This window comes from Hypanus sabinus, chromosome 29 (assembly GCF_030144855.1).
Source record: "Hypanus sabinus isolate sHypSab1 chromosome 29, sHypSab1.hap1, whole genome shotgun sequence".
NCBI lineage: Eukaryota > Metazoa > Chordata > Chondrichthyes > Myliobatiformes > Dasyatidae > Hypanus > Hypanus sabinus.
This window is the reverse complement of record NC_082734.1, coordinates 28977176-28996640: the sequence shown is the minus strand read 5'-3', so window position 1 is coordinate 28996640 and position 19465 is coordinate 28977176. Positions and strand designations below refer to the sequence as shown.

Here is a 19465-nt window from a genome sequence, read left to right as displayed (position 1 = left end):
TTATGCACCAAAGCCAAAACACTATTACTAACAGGACATGATACTTCTACAGAAAACAGCTTAAATAAAAATACCTCAAAGCATAGCAGTAGATTTACAAAAAGAAAGCAGTAGGTTTACAAAATCTGCATGGCTTTTTCCACTGAGGTTGGGTGGGACTGCAACCAGAAGGCATGGCTTAAGGGTGAAAGGTGAGTCTTCAGGGGAACATAAGTGGAAGTTTCTACACTTAGGGTCATAAAAGTGTGGAATGAGATGTCAGCACAAGCCAGGCATGTGAGCTCCAATTCAATGTTTAGGCGAATTTTGGATTGGTACATTGATAGTAGCGATATGGAGTGCTATAGTACTGGTGTAGGTTGATAGGAGTAGTCATGTCTTCTCTATGACAGTATAACTGGAAACACTTCAAACAGTACGTTTTGGACATCTGCAACAGCTTTCAAATTGATGGGGCAAACTTCAAATTGGAAATCTGATAATATAATTTGAGGAGTATTTTGTCCCAAGTAAAAAAAAGTCATGTTTGAGAGATACATGTTCTTCTCCTGTGAAAAGAAACAAGGTGTTATCTTTGACCATTACTTAGCTGAGTTTCACACACTATAGTTGTCTGATGAGTTTGGAAACGTGAAAGACTCACTAATCAGGGAGAAAATAGTTTGTAAAATCACAGATAATGGGCTCAGAGAAAGCTTGCTCCATTTAAAAGATTTGTTGGTAGAAAAGGTCAGAGTGGGAAATGTGGGTAGGTGTGTGGATTTGTTCACCAGAAGAAGAAATCAATATTCATGCCACTAGGACAGAGGGTACTCAGATGGAATTTAAGGATTTGATTCTCCACCCTGAGGGTGGATTCATCTTGGTGCAAAGCAGGTCATGAATGGATTTGTCAGAACAGCAATGAGAATTGGAATTTAAATGGCCACCAGAAAGTACCACATCTAGTGGATGGTGAGGAGGTGATCAATGAAGCTAAGCCAAAATTTAAGACAGGTCTCATCAACTGAGAGGTGTCCACATTAAGGAGCAGTGGACAGAATAGACACACCCAGCAGATTCATAGATGAAGTGTTGCCTCACCTGGAAGGACTGTTTGCAATCCCTGAATTGAATTGAGGGCAGAGGGCAGAGGTGTATGGGCACATGTAGCACTTAGGCCACTTGCAGGGAAAATTCACTAAGGGGGATTGCTGGAGATGGACAAATAGTCAAGGGAATCACAGGGAATGATCCCTGCAGAAAGTGAAGGGGAAAAGGTTAGGGTTAGGGTTAGGGACTTAGTTTAGAGCTAAGTTCCCTTTGAAGATAGCAGTGGATGCGGCAAGAGGAATTCTATCATTATTAGGATGGTGGGAAGATAGGGTGGGCTTGAATGAATTAGTAATGGAGATGTGGGTGAGAGTAGCATCAATAATAAAGGTAGGGAAACTCCAACCTTTAAAGAAGGAGGACGTCTCTGAAATCCTGGAATGGAAAGCCACATCTTGGGAACTGATGAGGCAGAGGCAAAGAAACTGAGCAAAGGGAATAGTATTTTTAAAAGAGGCATTTTTTTAAAATGGGTATAGAACATAGAACAGTACTGCATAGAAACAGGCTCTTCAGCTGACAATGTTGTGCTGAACCAACTAAAAAGCAAATCAAAAACACCCAAACAATAATCCCTCCTACCTATCTCATGTCTATATCCCTCCATCTTCCATCCACGTGCTTATCTAAATGTCTCTTAAAAGCTTCTAATGTATTTGCCTCTCCCACAGCAACAGACATCCAGCACACTCAGTAACAAACTTACCCCGAACATATCCTTTGAACCTACCCCCTCTCACCTTCAATGCATGCCCTCTTTCTTTCCAACCCTGTGAAACATATACACTCTATCTATTTTATATATGCCTCGCTTAATCTTATAAACCTCTATCAGATCTCCTCTCAGCCTCTGCTACTCCAGAGAAAGCAACCCAAGATTACCTTGCCTCTCCTGATAGCACATGCCTCTAAATAGACAGCATCCTCATAAACCTCTTCTGCACTCTCTCCAAAGTCTCCACGTCCTTCCTGTAGTGGGATGAACAGAACTTAATGCAATACTCTAGATCGGGGATTACAAGAGCCTTATAAAGTTGCAACATAACTCTTGACTTTTGAACTCAGTTCCTTGAGTAATAAAAGAAACCATTACATAAGCCTTTTTAACCAGCATATTGTTCTGTTTAGCCACTTTGAAGAAGTTATGAACTTGGATCCCATGATCACTTGGCTCAGCAACACTGTTAAGGATCTTGTCCTCAATAGTATACCATCTCCTTGTATTTGCCCTGTCAAGGTCCAACACCTCATATGTATCTGGCTTAAACTCCATCTTCCATTTCTCTGCCCACATCTGCAACTCATCTATATTGTGTTGTTTGCTTTGCCAGTCTTCTACACTATCCACAACTCCACCAATCTTGGTGTTATCTGCATATTTATTAACCCACCCAACTACATCCAGGTTTGTTGCTTTATATACATCACAAATAGCAGAGGTCCCAGCACTGATCCCTGTGAAACACACTAATTACAGACCTTCAGTTCGATTGAGTCCCTTCAACCATTACCCTCTGTCTCTTATGTAAAAGGCAGTTCTGAATCCAAGTGGCTAATTCACTGTGGACCCCATGCAACTTAAACTTCTGGATTAGCCTCCCATGAGAGATCTTTGTTAAATGCGTTACTAACATCTATGAAGACCTCATCCACTGCCCTACCCTCATCAATCACTCTTGTTACCTTGAAAAAAATCAGTTCGTTTGGAAAACACAACCTGCACCACACAAGCCATGCAGGCCCACTCTAACAAGAGAAAATCTAATGATGCAGGAAATCAAGGAAACACACACATAAAATGCTGGAGGAACAGAGCAGGCCAGACAGCATCCATGGAAAAAAAGTACAGTTGATGTTTCAGGCTGAGACCCATTGACAGGTCTGGAGGAAAAAAAAGCTGAAGAGTAGATTTAAAAGAAAGGGGAGGTTTTAGAAAAACACAGATGGTAGGTTCAAACCAGGAGGGAGAGGGATGAAGAAAATAGCTGGGATGTTGATTGGTGAAAGAAAAACTGGGCTAAAGAAGGAAGAGTCTGATACGTGAAAGAGACAGAAGGCCATGGAAGAAAGAAAAAATAGAGAGGAACCCCAGATAGAGGCAACGGATGGACAAGGAGATAACGTGAGGAAAAGAAGAGGGAATGGAAAGTGGTAAAGTGGGGTGCATTACCAGAAGTTTAAGAAATCAATGTTCATGCTATCAGCTTTGAGGCTACCCAAACGGAATATTAGGTGTGGCTTCATCATGATAGTGGAGGAGGCCATAGATGGACAAAACGGAATGGGAATGGGAAGTGGACTTAAAATAGGAGGCTACTGGGAGTTCCCACTGATCAGGCAGACAGAGTGTAGGTGCTCAATGAAACGGTCTCCACATCTACATTGGGTCACCCATATTAATTCCACTTCCCATTCTCATTCTAGATATGTCAATCTATGGCCTCCTCTACAGTCATGATGAGGCCAGATTCAGGTTGGAAGAACAACATCTTGTATTTCATTTGGGTAGTCCCCAGCCTGATGGCAAGAACATTAATTTCTTGAATTTCTGGTAATGCCCAGCGCCCTCTCCTTCACCAGTCCCCATCCCTTTTCCTGTCTCTCACCTTATCTCCTTGCCTGCCCATCACCTCCCTCCGGTGCTCCTCCCTCTTTTCTTTCTTTCATGGGCTGCTATCCTTTCCAGCACTTTATTTCTTCCTGTCTGGTACCAGTTTCACCTTCACTTTCTGTTTCTCTCTCCCCTACCCCACCTTTTAAATCTACTCCTCATCATTCTTCCTCCAGTCCTGCTGAAGGGTCTTGGCCTGAAAAGTCGACTGTGCTTTTTCCATAGATGTTGCCTGGCTTGCCGAGATGCTTGAGCACTTCTTGTGTGTTGCTTAATTGTGCCATGAGTTTCTAAATGCTCATATATCCTATCCCGAAGAATTTTCTCCAGCAATTTCCCTACAACTGACATGAGATTCTCTGATGTAGAGATTCCAATATTTTGTTTCCTTCTTAAATAGAGGTTCAGCATTGCCAGTCTTCCAGGATATCACCTGTGGTTAGAGAGGGCATGAAGATACTGGTCAAAGCCCCAACAATCTCGCCCCTTGCCTCCTTCAATAACCTGTGATAAATCCCATCAGATCCTGGTGTTTTGTCACCTTCATGCTCATTAGGAGACCCAACACTTCTTCCTCCTTGACTTTTAAACTCCCTAACATATTTATATACTCAGCCCTGATCTCCTGGTCCTCCAAATGCTTTTCCTTGGTAAATACTTAAGCTAAGTACTCATTAAGTACCTCACTCACATTCTCTGCATCCAAGCATGATATTGCTCCCCTCCAGTTCAGGTGCAACCCACTCCGCTTGTCCAGGCCACTCCTTCCCTAGAAAATATTCTAATGATCCAAGAACTAGAAACCCTGTCCCCTGCACTACCTCCTCAGCCACTCATTGATCCACGGTATCACCCCATTCTTACCTGCTTTAGGCATGACACCGCTGATAATCTGGAGATTAGTACCTTGGAGATCCTTCTCTTCAGCCTCTTTCCTACCTATATATACTTACTAAACAGGATCTCTTTCCATTTTCTGCCTCTGTCATTGAAGGCAATATGCACTATGACCTTTGGTTCTTCAACCTCCCCATGAAAATATCCTGCTGCCACTTTGATACATCATGGACCCTAGCAGACTAGGTTACACACAATCTTGGTGTTTCTTTTGCAGCCTGAGAGTCTCCTTTCTGACCCCTAATTAATGAGTCCCCTATCACTAACACACCGCCTGACTTTAATGTCAACTGTTTACTCTTTTCTATAGATGCTGTTTGGCCTGCTGAGTTCCTTCAGCATTTTGTGTGTGTTGCTTTTATTACCAGCATCTACAGAGTTTTTTCTTGCCTGCAAAGCCAAAGCCTTCCCACTTTATCTCTGGCACATTCTAAAATTAGCCACTCTCCTAGATCCTATCTTCCTTTTATGTGCATCTGAGTTTAGGCCTCTGATGCCGACACTTGCCATGCCTGTGAAGCCAAACAAAAAAATGTCCTTACCCAAACCTGCTCCTTCTATACTCACCCTCCCAATTTCTGTTCGGCTTTGACAGTGACATTCACTGTGACTGAGCTACAGAAACAGTAGAATCAAGAATCATGAGGTTGTCAATTGTCAGTCTCTCTCCACAGATGGAGACAGAGAGAGTAAGAAATTGAAGGGAGGTGTCAGAGATGGACCAAGTTAAATTAAGTGCAGGGTGAAAATTCAAGGCAATATTGAATACATTGATGAGCTCAGCATGGGTGCATGAAACAGCACTAACATAGTCATCAATGTAGTGCAGGAAGAGTTGGGGAATAAAACTGGGCAAGGTTTCAAACATAAACTGTGCTACATAGCTGAAAAATATGCAGGCATATCTTGGGCCCACGTGAGTGCCCAAAGCTACCCCTTGGGTTTAGAGAAAGTGGGCAGCCAAAGTTCAAAGTAAATATATTGTCAGTGCACATTAATGTCACCACATATAACCCTGAGATTATTTTCTTGTGGACATACGTAGCAAATCTATAGAACAGTAACTGTAAGCACCAGAAACTGCAAACTGGATGAGCTAAAGGAAAATGATTTTCAGGGTGAGGACCAGTTCTATCAGACACATGAGTGTGGTGCTTTAGGGGAATCAATTAGTTCTTTTGTCAAGAGACAAGCAGGGAGCTTTGAGGCCCTCCTGATGGGGATAGAGCTAGTATTGACAGAGTCTCCAGCTTGAACTGGAACTGAGGATCACCAGAAGCATGTTGTCAGGTCTGCATACAGTTGCTCCCTGGCAGGCCAATGTCGTTTGCAGACATTCGTACTTTGCTGAGATCATGATTACTCAATCGTGCGGTAACAAGAGACCTATGGATGGTGGTTAACCCAAGTGCAGAGTAAGGTCCAGAATGAATTCAGACTGGAAATAAACAAGATGATATGAACAAAATCTAAAAAGCAAAATCACAAACAATAATACTAGAAATAGAACTCCTATGATGGAGCACTGAGTGCTCGGCACAAGTCCTTCAAGTACAGAATTTCCATGAAGGATTGCAGCAGGCAATATTTAGTAGTCTGAGTCTCTAAAGGACAGTGGCAGATAACCATACCCCAAGATATTGAAGGGCTGGTTCTTGGAAGCTTGCTGCTGTTCCAACAGGACCATGACAATGTCACAACAGACCCCTTGGAGTGAGAAACAGAAGGGTTCTTTGGGGTATGTTAGACAACAGTAGGATCCTGGGAGATAGCTACAGCTTGAGCCCTAATCCAGGGGGTTAGAGGTTTCTATATAGAAAAGAAACAGATCACTGGGAGTGCTTTAGAGACTTGGATCAAAAACAGGTATTTAGGGAGATTATATGTTAAATTACAGATTCCTGGGAGTAAGTTATCCTGCATAACCTATTCCGGGTATTCAGAGGGAGTATTAATAAAATCCCCAGTAGTGATTTAGATGCTGGGTTACAATCCATGGTGTCAGGGATTGCTATATACTGTAGGTAACAGATCCCACTGAGTAAAATTAATGTTTTGGATCTACTCCTGGGACTCAGGATTGAGATGTAGTTGTTTTGATGATATGCTCTGCATTTTCTCTGTTCTGTTTACTGTCATTCAATCCGTGTGTGATTCCCTTGCTCTGAATTTGTATATATTTTGGGAACGGACTGTCAGAAGTCAGTAACCAAGGACCCTACTGCCACCAAACAGAAGATGGAGAAACCCTTGCAGCTGGTTTACAACATAGATGAGGAGCTGAAACTTAACCCAGAGGCTCTGAAGGTCCTCCAGTCCATTGAAGTTCCAATGGTTGTTGTGGCTGTGGTTGGTGCTACTCGAACAGGGAAATCCTACCTCATGAACTGTATTGCAGGAGACAGGAAAGGTAAGGGCAGTGGCTGTAAACTTCCACCTCTAACCTTTCACCTCTGTTTACTATCTGTCTTGCAGAAATCATCCTGAGACATGGGAAAGTTTACTTCTCTGCCTCTCTCTGTCTTTTTCCCTCTGCAGGGTTCTCAGTGGATTCATCTGTCCAGGCTCACACCAAAGGAATATGGATGTGGTGTCGATCCCTCCCTCAGAGACCCAATGAGGTCCTCCTGTTGTTGGACACTGAGGGTCTGGGTGATCCTGAGAAGGTCAGTCCTTCCCTCTCAACTATTCCCATCCTCAGAACAGTGGTTTCATTACCAACTGGGTAACCCACAGACAGAGGAATGATACACAAACCAGAGTTCAAATCCTATCACAGGCAGTGTGGACTTTTAAATGCTGTTTACAATCTAGATTTGAAGTAACAATTAATTAATTTGTTATGTAACTTACTAACATTGTCATCATAGGTTCATGCTGAGCTTCCAGGAGGAATTCTGCCATATTTTCGAATGGAACTGTATGTGATACAAGACCAATACTCACTCCAAGTTTCCTATCCCATCCTCACCAATTCCCATCCCCATCCTCCCAAATGAAAAGGATGTTAAGGTACCATGACAGTTTGCTCTCCCCCAGCACTGTGGTGGTGAACACTGGACAAGACTCAGTCTGTAAGGCTTCCCTTGCCACCTGCCACTGGTGGCATTGACAGGAAGGATGCTGTGTTGAGAAGCCTCACCCACCAACCTCTGTAAACACTGAGCAAGAAATGTCCAGACTGATCTCTGAGCAAGAGCTCTCACTAACTGGTTGTCTGTCCTACCTGCAGGGAGACACTGCCAATGATCATTCCATCTATTCATTGGCTATCCTTCTGAGCAGCATCCTCATTTACAATGGTCAAAGGAACATAGAACAGAAATCCCTGCAAGACCTACAGTATCCTTCATTGGTGTCTCCCAGTCCTTCTGTCTCAGGGTGATATCTCTACAGTGACAAGGGTCTCTCAGTGCCTCTCTGTCAGAAATAACTGCACAGTGCCTGATGTGTCTCAGTCCCACTCTCTTGGGGAGATATTGTACACTGTTCAGTTTATCTCAGCCGTTGTCTAATGTGTCTAATGAATGTGCCACACCCACTTGTAATCAATGTAATCACCACCCTTTGTCAATAAAAGTAATAACATCTCAGTTCTTATTGATCATTTCACTCCAACCATAATATTATATCCTGTAGTTTTCATTTCCCCATCCTTGCAAACAAAGACCACTGACCCTAGCAATGCCCTTCATGATGTTGTTATTACAGCTGTGAGATCACCTCTCAATCTTCTATGCTCTAAAGAATAAAGGATAAGGTATCTAACCTTTCAGGTCCATGATGCCTGGCAATATCCTTCTAAGTGTTTCTGTATTCTCTTTCCAGTTTAATCATGAACTTGACATAACTACATGACAAAGACTGTACACAGTCCTCCAAGTATGACCATACCAATGCTTTGTTCAATCAGAGTGCAACCACCCACTTCAAACTTGGTGTGTGAACTGATGAAGGACAGCCTGTCAAAAACTTTCTTCACACCCCATCCTCTTTTTGTGACTGCCCTTTAAGGGAACCAAGCACCTCATCACTAAGGTCCTTCTGTTGCAATAAGGTACCAAGAACCTTTGCATTCAAAAATCCTACAGTGATTAGTCCTTTCAAAATGTAACTCTGCATACTTATCTGAACTCCATTTGACATTCATGAGCCCAGCTGCCCAGCTGACCAAGATCCCACTGTACTTGCTGGTACTCATCTTCACTGTCCACTGTGACAGAGAAATAATGCTTGAGAACTGTGCCGATCTCCAGCAGTTCCACAAATACATTTCCAGCTTGGTCTTTCAGAGGCCCTGTTTGCCCCCATGTTACTTTCATTAATATATTTGTAAAGTCACTTAGAATTCTTGTTAATTATCTTAGCAAAATTCACTTAATTCACCCTTTTGTCCTCCAAATTTCCATCTTCTGTTTACTTTGGCATTCAATGACTCACTTGATCCCAGCTGTCTGCATCTGAATCATACACCTCCTGTGCTCTTGATCAAAATTACAATATTCCTTGACATTCTGAGTTCTCAACTACCAGTAGCTTTGTCTTTTTCTCATCGCAACCCTCACTCTCAGGGAGAGATCTTCAGAATGACATGTGTCTCTTAGTCACCCTCTTTCTGAGGGCGAGGATCTGTATACTGGTCAGCGTTTCAGTCCATCTTGCCAAGAGGGAGATCTGTACAACAGCCAATGTTTCAGTCCATTTTGTTCAGTGGGAGATCTGTACACTGGCCATTGTTTTAGTCCATCTTTCCAAGAGGTAGATTTGTACATTAGCTAGTTTTTCAGTCCATCAAGCTCAGTGGGATATCTGTACACTGACCGATATCTGTCAGTCTGCCTCTCTCAGTTAGGTATCTCCATAATGACAGATATCTCTTAGTCACACTCTCTCTGAGGGAGAGATCTGTGCGACTCCACCTTCAGAACAGGCGACAAGGCAGTTCTAAAAACAGCGAGGGCCAAACTGTCTTGAGCCATCAGAGAGGCAAAACGTGCACACGCCCAGCTAATCCACAGCCACTTCCAGGACAGCAGCAACACGTGGCACATGTGGAAGGGCATCCAGGACATCACCAATTACAGGACAACATCACCTTACTGTGCAGGCGATGTCTCCCTCCCTGATGTGCTGAATAACTTCTACGCCCGGTTTGAGGCAGAAAATGATGTGGCAGCGAGGAAATCCACCCCTTCTACAAATGATCGGGTGCTGTGTCTCACTGTGGTCCATGTGCGAAGAACCCTGTGCAGGGTCAACCCACGGAAGGCTGCTGGACCAGACAACATCCCTGGTAGAGTGCTCAGAGGATGTGCAGACCAGCTAGCAGATGTTCTCACTGACATCTTCAACATCCTCTTGAGCAGTGCCACCATTCCAATGTGCTTCAAGGCCACCACCATCGTCCCTGTGCCGAAGAAGTCTTCAGCCTAAATGACTACCGTCCCATTGCACTTACATCCATCATCATGAAGTGTTTTGAGAGGGTCGTCATGAGGCATATCAAGACCCTGCTGCCCCCCTCACTGGACCCCCTACAGTTTGCATACCATCCCAACCGCTCAATAGATGATACCATTGCCATCACCCTCCACCTGGCCCTAACCCACCTGGACAAAAAAAACTGATACTTTCAGATGCTGTTCATAGACTTCAGTTCAGCATTCAACACAATCATCCCTCAGAAACTGATTGGAAAGCTGAGCCTACTGGGCCTGAACACCTCCCTCTGCAACTGGATCCTAGACTACCTCAGTCAGTCCGGATCAGGAGCAGCATCTCCAACACCATCACACTGAGCACGGGGGTCCCCCAGGGCTGTGTGCTCAGTCCACTGTTCACTCTGCTGACCCACAACTGTGCTGCAACACTCAGCTCAAACCACATCATCAAGTTCGCCGATGAGACAACCGTGGTGGGTCTCATCAGCAAGAACAATGAGTCAGCTTACAGAGAGGAGGTGCAGCAGTTAATGGACTGGTGCAGAGCCCACAACCTATCTCTTAATGTGAACAAAACAAAAGAGATGGTTGGTGGCTTCAGGAGGACACGGAGTGACCACTCCCCGCCGAACATCAACGGCTTCTTGGTAGAGATCATTAACAGCACCAGATTTCTTGGTGTTCACCTGGCGGAGAATCTCTCTTGGTCCCTCAACACCAGGTCCATAGCAAAGAAAGCCCAGCAGCATCTCTACTTTCTGCAAAGGCTGAGCAAAATCCATCTCCCATCCCCCATCCTCATCATTTTCTACAGGGGTTGTATCGAGAGCATCCTGAGCAGCTGCATCACCGCCTGGTTTGGAGATTGCACCATGCAGCGGATAGTGAGGTCAGCTGAAAAGATCATTGGGGTCTCTCTTCCCACCATCATGGACGTTTACACTACATGCTGCATCCTCAAAGGAAACAGCACTATGTAAGGACCCCATGCACCCCTCATACAATCTCTTCTCCCTCCTGCCATCTGGGAAAAGGCTCTGAAGCATTTGGGCTCTCACAATCAGACTATGTAACAGTTTCTTCACCCAAGCTATCAGACTGCTCAAAACCTTGAGCCTGGACTGACACCTTGTCCTGTTGTCCTGTTTATTATCTGTCTTTGTGCACTTTACGAAGTCCTGTGTTGGTCTGTAGTCTAGTGTAGCTTTCTCTGTGTTGTTTTTTTTTACATTGTTCAGTCCAGTTTTGATACTGTGTCATGTAACGCCATGGTCCTGAAAAACATTGTCTCATTTTTACTATGTACTGACCTAGCAGTTATGGTCGAAATGACAATAAAAGTGACTTGACTTGACTTGGTTCAGTTCTTCTCACTGAGAGGGAGCTCTCTGTCTGTCTGTCTGTCTCTGTCTCTCTCTCTGTCAGTCTGCCTTTTTCTATCAATCTGTGTCTCTCTCTCATCTGTACACTGACTAGTGTCTCTCAGTAACAGTCTCAGCGGCAGATCTATACAGTAACTGACATACCTGACTACATTCCTGCCAACCCTTCATTCCTTTCTCCTTGATGTTGCTCCCAGTTTTGTGACTGAACTGTCTAAGCGGATCCAGATGAAGTTCCAGCCCGATGGTTGTAATAGTTGGAACTTTGTCCGTTTTTTCCCTGAATTTGTCTGGGTGATCCGTGATTTGACACTGGATACGAACATCAATGGAAAACCTGTGTCTCCAAATGAGTACCTGGAGTACAGACTGAAACTGAAGAACAGTGAGTATGTGGCAGTGCCAGTCTCTGAGGGGATAGGGGGAACTTCGAAAGCGGCCAGAGAAGGGAGGGAGCAGGGTTGAATTCAGTGTGCGAGGGTGGTGGTGGAGAAAGGAGCAGACTCTTTGATGATCTGTGCACAAACAGTCCAGGGTCTCCCGGCCCCTTCATATCCCTCATTCCCACTTTCTCTGCATTCCCCTGCCTTGTTCACATTCATATTACCTCACCATTCCCTGCAATGACCAATGTACACCACCCTCCAGTTTGATAGCATGAATGCACCATTCCAAACCATTTGCACCTCCTTCCCATCAGAGTTTCTGCCGAATGGCAGGATGCCACTCTCCCACACACACCCCTTTCAATTAATATGACCCTCAACTACACTGTATGACACCAATATCACATCATTCCCCTCCATGACAAGTCACCCATGATCCAACTTCAATGCACTCAGTTGCTCCTCCCACACATCCTGTCCCTCACCATCACACCTCGCAAACTGCCTCCCCCCTGTTTCCTTCCTGTCCTTCCCCTATTCCTCCCCACAGCCCTGTGGGTAACAGTTGCCATGTTGGGAATGGGAGAACAGACTCAGTAAGGGTGATTCCTGCCTAATTCCTGGTTCTGTTTTACAGGTGAGATCAGAAAGCAGGACAAGGAATATAATGAACTCCGCAGGTGTATCCGCAATCATTTTCCCTCACGTTGCTGCTTTGCATTTCCCTTTCCCACAAACCCAAATAATGTCGGGCAGCTCCAGGAATTGGAAGACAAGGATCTGGATAAGGATTTTATCAAGGAACGGCAGAAGCTCATCAATTACATTCACACCCACACAAAAGTCAAGAGAGTTGTTGGGGGTCAGCTGGTCACCGGTAGGAGTGAGTAACTGGGCATAACTTCAGCCTCTCTTCAGTATAACACACTAACCTGGCATAAGAAAACCTGAAGATGCTGGTAATCTGAAGCAACACACACAAAATGCTGCAACAGGCCAGGCAACATCTGTGGAAAGGAATAAGCAGTCAACATTTCATGCCAAGACCCTTCATCAGGACTGGAGAAGGAGGGGAGAAATCAGAATAAGAAGTTGGGGGAGGGGGGAAGAGGAAAAAAATACAATTTGGCAGGTGATAGATGAAACTGGGCAAGGGAGAATGGTGAAGAAAGGAGCTGGGAAGTCGATTGGTGAAAGAGATAAAGGCAGAAGAGTTAATCTGATAAGAGAGGACTGAAGACCATGGAAGAAAGGGAAGGGGGATAGTGCACCAGATGGAGTTCATGGGCAGGTGAGAATTGAAGATGTGAGAGGGAAGCAAGAATGGGGTATGTTGAAGGAGATTGCGGGGGTAGTCAAATTACTGGAGTTCAAGAAATCCATGTTCATGCGATCATATTGAGCACATTCACTCCATCCACCACAAAAAGCGGGATTTCCTTGTGGCCAGCTATTTCAATCGTACTTCCCTTTGCATTCCAACAAGTCTGTGCAAGGCCTCTTTTGTCATGATGAGGTACAATTCTGTCTGGGTAGTCTCCAGCCTGATGGCATGAACATCGATTTCTCAAACTTTTTGCCTACCCATCACCTCCCTCTGCTGCTCCTATCCTTCGCTTTTTGCCATGATCTTCAGTCATCTCCTATCATATCTTCCCCCCCCCACTTCAGCCTTTATTATTTTCACCTATCAGCTTTCCAGTTCTATACGTCACCACCTCATCCTCTCCTAGTTTCACCTATCACCTGCCACCTTTGACTTCTTCCTCCTTCTCCCCCACATTCTTATCCTGATTTCCCTCTTTCCTTTCCAGGTGAAGGGTCTTGGCCTGAAACACTCACCTGGAATGGGAATATACCGTCAGTCTACATGGGAATGTGGACAACAGGATTAAATGGGAAGGGATTTGGATGCCTTTAGAATTGTGTACAAGGGTAGTGAATGGGAAGGGGCTGAGATTCCATTGCAAGTGTGGAAAATGGAAGTGAATGGGAATGGTTTGGGATCCCATTGGGAATGAGTGGGATGGTATGGGATGCCAGCAAGTGTGTTGAGGGTAGGATGAAAGAGATAGAGTTCACTACGAGTGAATGGGGAAGTGTGGGGTTCCATTGAATGAGAAAGGGGTTGTGTCCCATTGGGAGTATGAATGATAGGAGAGAATTGGAGAGGGTGGGATCCCATTGGAGGTGAATGAGAATGGATTGGGTACCTTGTGATAGGGAGAGTGGGAATTCAGGTTGTTATCAAATTCCCAGATACTTATCTCCAGAAACATCTCACACAGGATTTGTTGAATTGACCAAGGCATACGTGGGCATGATGGCGGATGGTGTCCTACCGTGTGTGGAGAGCAGTGTCGCCAAATTAATGGAAGTGGAAAACCAAGCAGCATTAGATGAAGCCCTGAAATTCTATGATGAAGGAATGAAAATATTCTCAGAATCTAATTGCTTTACCATGATAAAACTCACAGAGTATTACATTATGAAGAGTACAGAGGCATTTAATATCTTCTACAAAAGATCCATGAACAACAGTGGCAAATACATCGAACAGCTGGAGGTGAGCTTCTAATATTCAGTGATTACCAACTGTCTCATCTCCGAACAACAGTCCCTGGACCCAACACTTATAGACATAGACTGAGAGACAGAGAGCATAGACATCATCATGAATGTGAGGGACGGGGGGGACACTGGATAGTACAGTTCATTCCCTGAGTGAGAGTGGCGGAGAGTCACTAGTTTGTATACAGATCACTCCTGATCAGTGTATAGATCTCTCCCTGAGAGAGAGCAACAGAGATGCAGTCAGTAGTCAGATCTCTCCCTGAGAGAGAGAGTGACTCAGAGATACTGTTAGTGTTCAGATCTCTCACTGAGGGAGATGGACTGAGAGACAATGGTCAATGTACAGGTCTCTCCCTGAGAGAGAGAAACTCAGAGATACAGTTAGTGTGCAGATCTTTCCCTGAGAGGCAGCGACTCAGAGAAATAGTTGGTCCAGCTCTACCCCTGAGAGAGAGGGACTGCGAGACACCAGTCAGTGTATAATCCTGTATTTCCTAGTTTACTGTACACCTTTCTTTCATTCCCAGGAGACAATGCATTCTACTTACAAGTCTCTTGAGGCCAAGGTCAAGAAAAGCTCACAGAAGAAATGTGAGTTACATCTAAAAAAAGTGATGTCACCAATAACAAGAAATCTGAGATCTGGATATTACCGGAAAGCTGGTGGTTTCCAGGAGCTGAAGATGGATCTTGATAAGGCTAGAATGGAGTATGAAAAAAAGACCAAGGACGAGATGGAGGTGTGTTCAATATTTCACAGCAAGGCATTTACTTTTCAAGTCTCATATCTTTTCTTTCCTCTGCCTTACATAGATTCTGAAAACTTCCCCCTCTGCCTCCTTCCATTCACCTAACAAAAGTGAATTTGATTTCCACTCCCCATAACATCTGGAATGGGATTAACTGGGTGGAGTGAGTCTGTGATTGGGAAACCATTTATGGTGGATTATGGGAGGAGTTTCATTGAGTGGGGTTTGTCAGTGATGGGAGTAAGTGCCTGTGAAACTATAGGAGGGATTAGATGAGTGGAAAGAGTTTGTGATGGGGAGATATTCATGGCATGTGGGAGGTAATTCAGTAGCTGTAAAGTCAGTAATGGGGCAGAGCATCCATAGGTTGTGTGAATTATCTTTTAATACTAGTTTTCAAGAGCCTTCCAATCTGTTCTTTAAAAATCCTAACTCTGTGCTTCCACCATGCTTCAATGGAGAGAATACCAAAATCCAATTAGGCATTGGGAGAAAAATGCTTATATCACATCTCTGTTGATACAGCTACCTGTATATCTAACTCAGCTTTGCGACACATGACCTTCCCCCGTACACTAACTATCCAGTCCGTGTCTCCTAGTTCTGGGCTTTCCCACAGAAGTGCCTAGACCCAGTCTGTCCTATCTTGTATAAAAAGTTAATCTGTCCTTCCAGGTATCAGTCCAGGAACACATCTTTGAACAGCATCCAGTGTGTTAAGTGTTACAGGAGACCTATTACATATTCCAGATGAAATCTCACCAAAATCTGATATAAGTGAAGTATTTCCCTTCTACTTTTGTTCAAAACTCTATCTCTCCCACTTACCTGCACACAAATATTGTGTGAATCTTGCACTAGGGCACCCAGATCCCTCTACATCTCAGATCTTCACAAATTCTCCCATTTGGATAATATTTACCTTTCTGCCATAATGAATATTTTGCATTATCCCACATTGTGCACAATTTGCTTGATCCTGTTCATTCACAGAACCCATCTGATTATGTCACCTCTTATCCTTGTGTAATTTCAAAGAAAAAACTCTGCCTTCATTCAAGTCCATGGTATAAATTGTACATAGTCTCCAGTTATGGTTTTACCAATTTCCTGTAGATTGGTAAGTGGAGTTTCCCAATTGTGTATCTATTCCCAGCACTAGATGTTTGATGGTGAGAATTTGTCTCTGGTCTCTGGTGGACCATTGTGATGGGAGAAAGCTGGATGTGAATGATCATATCTCTTCTTCTCTGTAGGGGTGGGCTGTCCTCAACCACTTCCTGGAACAGGAGAAACCTCATCTAGAGCATGTACAGGAAATGGACAGCAGGTTGACGGAGGAACAAAAGCATGTCTCAGGTGAGAAAATGAACAAAATGCTCAAAATATTCTGGTCAGGGTGTATCTGCAGATTTAAAGTAAACTCTTAAAGTCTGAAAGCTAAAAGTGTGAAACACTCCTGCTGGATACTTCACCTCGGGGTTCATCAGAAGGTCCAAAGTCACAGTGAGATCAGGGAGAGGCATGTTGATGTTCTTGGACATGTTCCAGTTAAGAAGAAGTTGGTATTGGGTCTCTCGAAGAACATAAACAAACAGAAGGCCAGATTGCAGTGCAGAAGAGGAGGAGGTAGGTTTGAGGCTGGAATACTGGTCATCAATTGGTAATCCTTATTGAAGAGACATAGGTGCAGAGACAACAGTAGGCCTTGGCATATGATGTAATTGGAACTCTAACATAAATACCAGCACATTAATCCTTTATTGTGCACTGTTCATGTATTTTTGAAATGTATCGATGATATGTCTTTGCCCTATACTGTACTGTTGCCAGACAACAACAAATTCACATCATATGTTAGTGATAATAAACCTGATTCTGAATTCCAAACTCATTGAAGTGCCAATACATGGAGGAGATGTGAAAGTCCTTGTTGAGGACAGCGCTTCGCTTCAGAGAGAGGAAGATCAGACAAGGTATTGAAAACATGGCAGGAGGTTGAGTAGGGGTCAGGGGTGGGTAAAGGGTTGGAGAGATTATAGCAAGTGCTGGGATTAAAAAAGAAGGAGATCTCAGAGGGGGAAGGGGCTGGGGATACTGTATGATGATTCCTCTCATCCTGCTTCCTGAAATAATTCTATCACACATATGGGCAGGGTCCATGGTCTGGCACTTTAACTAGCATTTTATTAGGTTGGATGACATCCCATTTCCAAGATTCGTTCTGACTGTTTTGAGAGATGTAGAGGGGGAGCAGAGAAGTTTCCCCTCCCTAAGGCTCGTGGACAAAGTTCACATTTATCTCTTCTGTCAGGAGTATATCTGGGGACTGATCAAGGAGCGGAAGGGATTGAGAAGGAGGATAGAGATGAGAGTTTAAATATGTTGCTGTTGATTGCATGCATATTTGTGAAGAATAACCTGAGAAATATCTAAAAAATGACCTTTTAGAAACAAAGCGGGTTGAACAGTGATGTCCTCCTTTAAAGAATGGGATTTCACTCTCTCCACTATTGATGAAGACCTCACCTGCATTTCTTCCAGAGTATCCACACTTACCCCATCCTCCCGCAGCCTTAACAGTGATAGAGTCCCTCTTGCCCTTACCCACCACGCCATGTTTTCGTATCCAACACATCATCCTCTGAAACATTTGCCATCTCCAAAGGGATTCTACTCTAAATGTATCTTTACTTCCCCTCCCTTTGCTTTCTGCAGGGATTGCTCCCTCCATGATTCCCTTATTCATTCATCTCCACCTCCACCCAAAAATCTCTCTCCCGGCATTTAACTCTGCAAGCAGACTAAATGCTACACCTGTGCATACACTGCCTCCATCATCTACATTCAGAGCCCAAAGCAGTCCTTCCAGGTGAAACAACACTGCACCTGCAAATCTGCTCGAGTCATCTATTGTGTCTGGTGCTCCGGATGTAGTCTCTACATTGGTGAGACCCATTGTAAATTGGGTGACCACTTTATCGAGCTCCTCTACACCATCCTCCACAAGTGGGAATTCCCAGTGGCCGAACATTTTAATGACAAATTTCATCCCCATTCTGACATACTGGCTGATGGCCTCCTCATGTACTAAGAAGACGCCACACTCAGGGTAGCAGAACATCACCTTATATTCCAATTGGGAAGCCTCCTACCTGATAGCAGAAATATTGATTTTTCCTTCTGGTAAACAAATTTCCCACCACTCCTCTCTCTATTCCCCACTCTGATCTTTTACTACTTCTCACCTGCCCATTACTTTCCCACTGGGTTCTCCCCTCCATCCCCTTCTCCAATAATCCACTTTCCTCTCTTATCAGATTGCTTGCTCTCCAGCCCAGGAACTTTCCCACACATCCCAATTCACCCATCACCTTCCAACTAGTATCTTTCCTCTCCCCCCCTCCACATTTTTATTCTGGCATCTTCCCCCTTCCTCCTTAGTCCTGAAATAGGGACTCAGGTGAAATGTTGATTTTCTATTCATTTATATAGGTGATGCCTGGCTGGCTGAGTTCCTCCAGCATTTTCTGTGTGTTGTCTTAGATTGAACAGTGAGTGAAGCTCCCTTTCAATGTCCTGTCACACACATCTTGAGAAATGACCCCTTCACCATTCTCTATGTGGACTAACCAATGCATCCTCTGCACCTTTTGTCAGCTTTGGAAGAGGAGCTCTCAAGGGTGAAAAAGGAAATGGAGAAGATGGAGCAGGAGAGGAAGGCGGCTGAGGAGCACAGGAAGAAGGAGATCATGGAGCAGATCAAGAAAAAGTTTGAGAAGGGTAAAGAGTGTAGTGTGGAGGAGCTGAAAGAAGCCATGGAGCATATGAGGAGTGAGGTGAAGAAATACGATGTTGAAGGCAGGAAGGAGGATGCAGAGATGGCTCGGCAGATGTATGAGTACCTGGAGAAGAAATATAAAGAGACAACAGAATGGAGTTTCATGAAATTCATAAGGGAAAATGCCCCTAAGTTTATTGATGTGGCGTTTACTGTGATAGGCGTTGTGGCAAAATTAGTTATATTCAAAACAATTAAATAATCAAAAAAGTTGCGTACATTTAGAAATGTGTCCACAGCACCAATCCTGTGACATCCCCAATAGCTTCCAAATCAACCCCCCATCACCATGATGATCAATATTGTCCACCCCACCCATTCCACATCCAAACCCCAGCCTGATACAGGGGCGCACACACTGGAATATTTGAATCAGAGTGGGGAATTTTACCCCAGTTTATCCACAGATTCCAGTTGGTGAACCATAGGAATGTGATTGAGATCATCATTTTCCCATCACCTGGTGTAATATTCCCATTCACTAAATCCCTT

The 19465-nt window shown here is 44.1% G+C and overlaps 1 protein-coding gene across 1 annotated transcript; it reads left to right on the top strand.

Annotated features, from left to right (window-relative positions):
• The first annotated feature begins 6838 nt into the window (after positions 1 to 6838).
• Positions 6839 to 19175, top strand: LOC132382795 (guanylate-binding protein 1-like). Its single transcript, XM_059953256.1, has 9 exons — positions 6839 to 7010; positions 7139 to 7266; positions 7833 to 7942; positions 11621 to 11808; positions 12447 to 12686; positions 14098 to 14375; positions 14911 to 15123; positions 16389 to 16491; positions 18793 to 19175. The coding sequence occupies exons 1-9, from the start codon at positions 6839 to 6841 to the stop codon at positions 19173 to 19175; spliced, it is 1815 nt and encodes a 604-aa protein (XP_059809239.1).
• Positions 19176 to 19465: the final 290 nt, after the last annotated feature.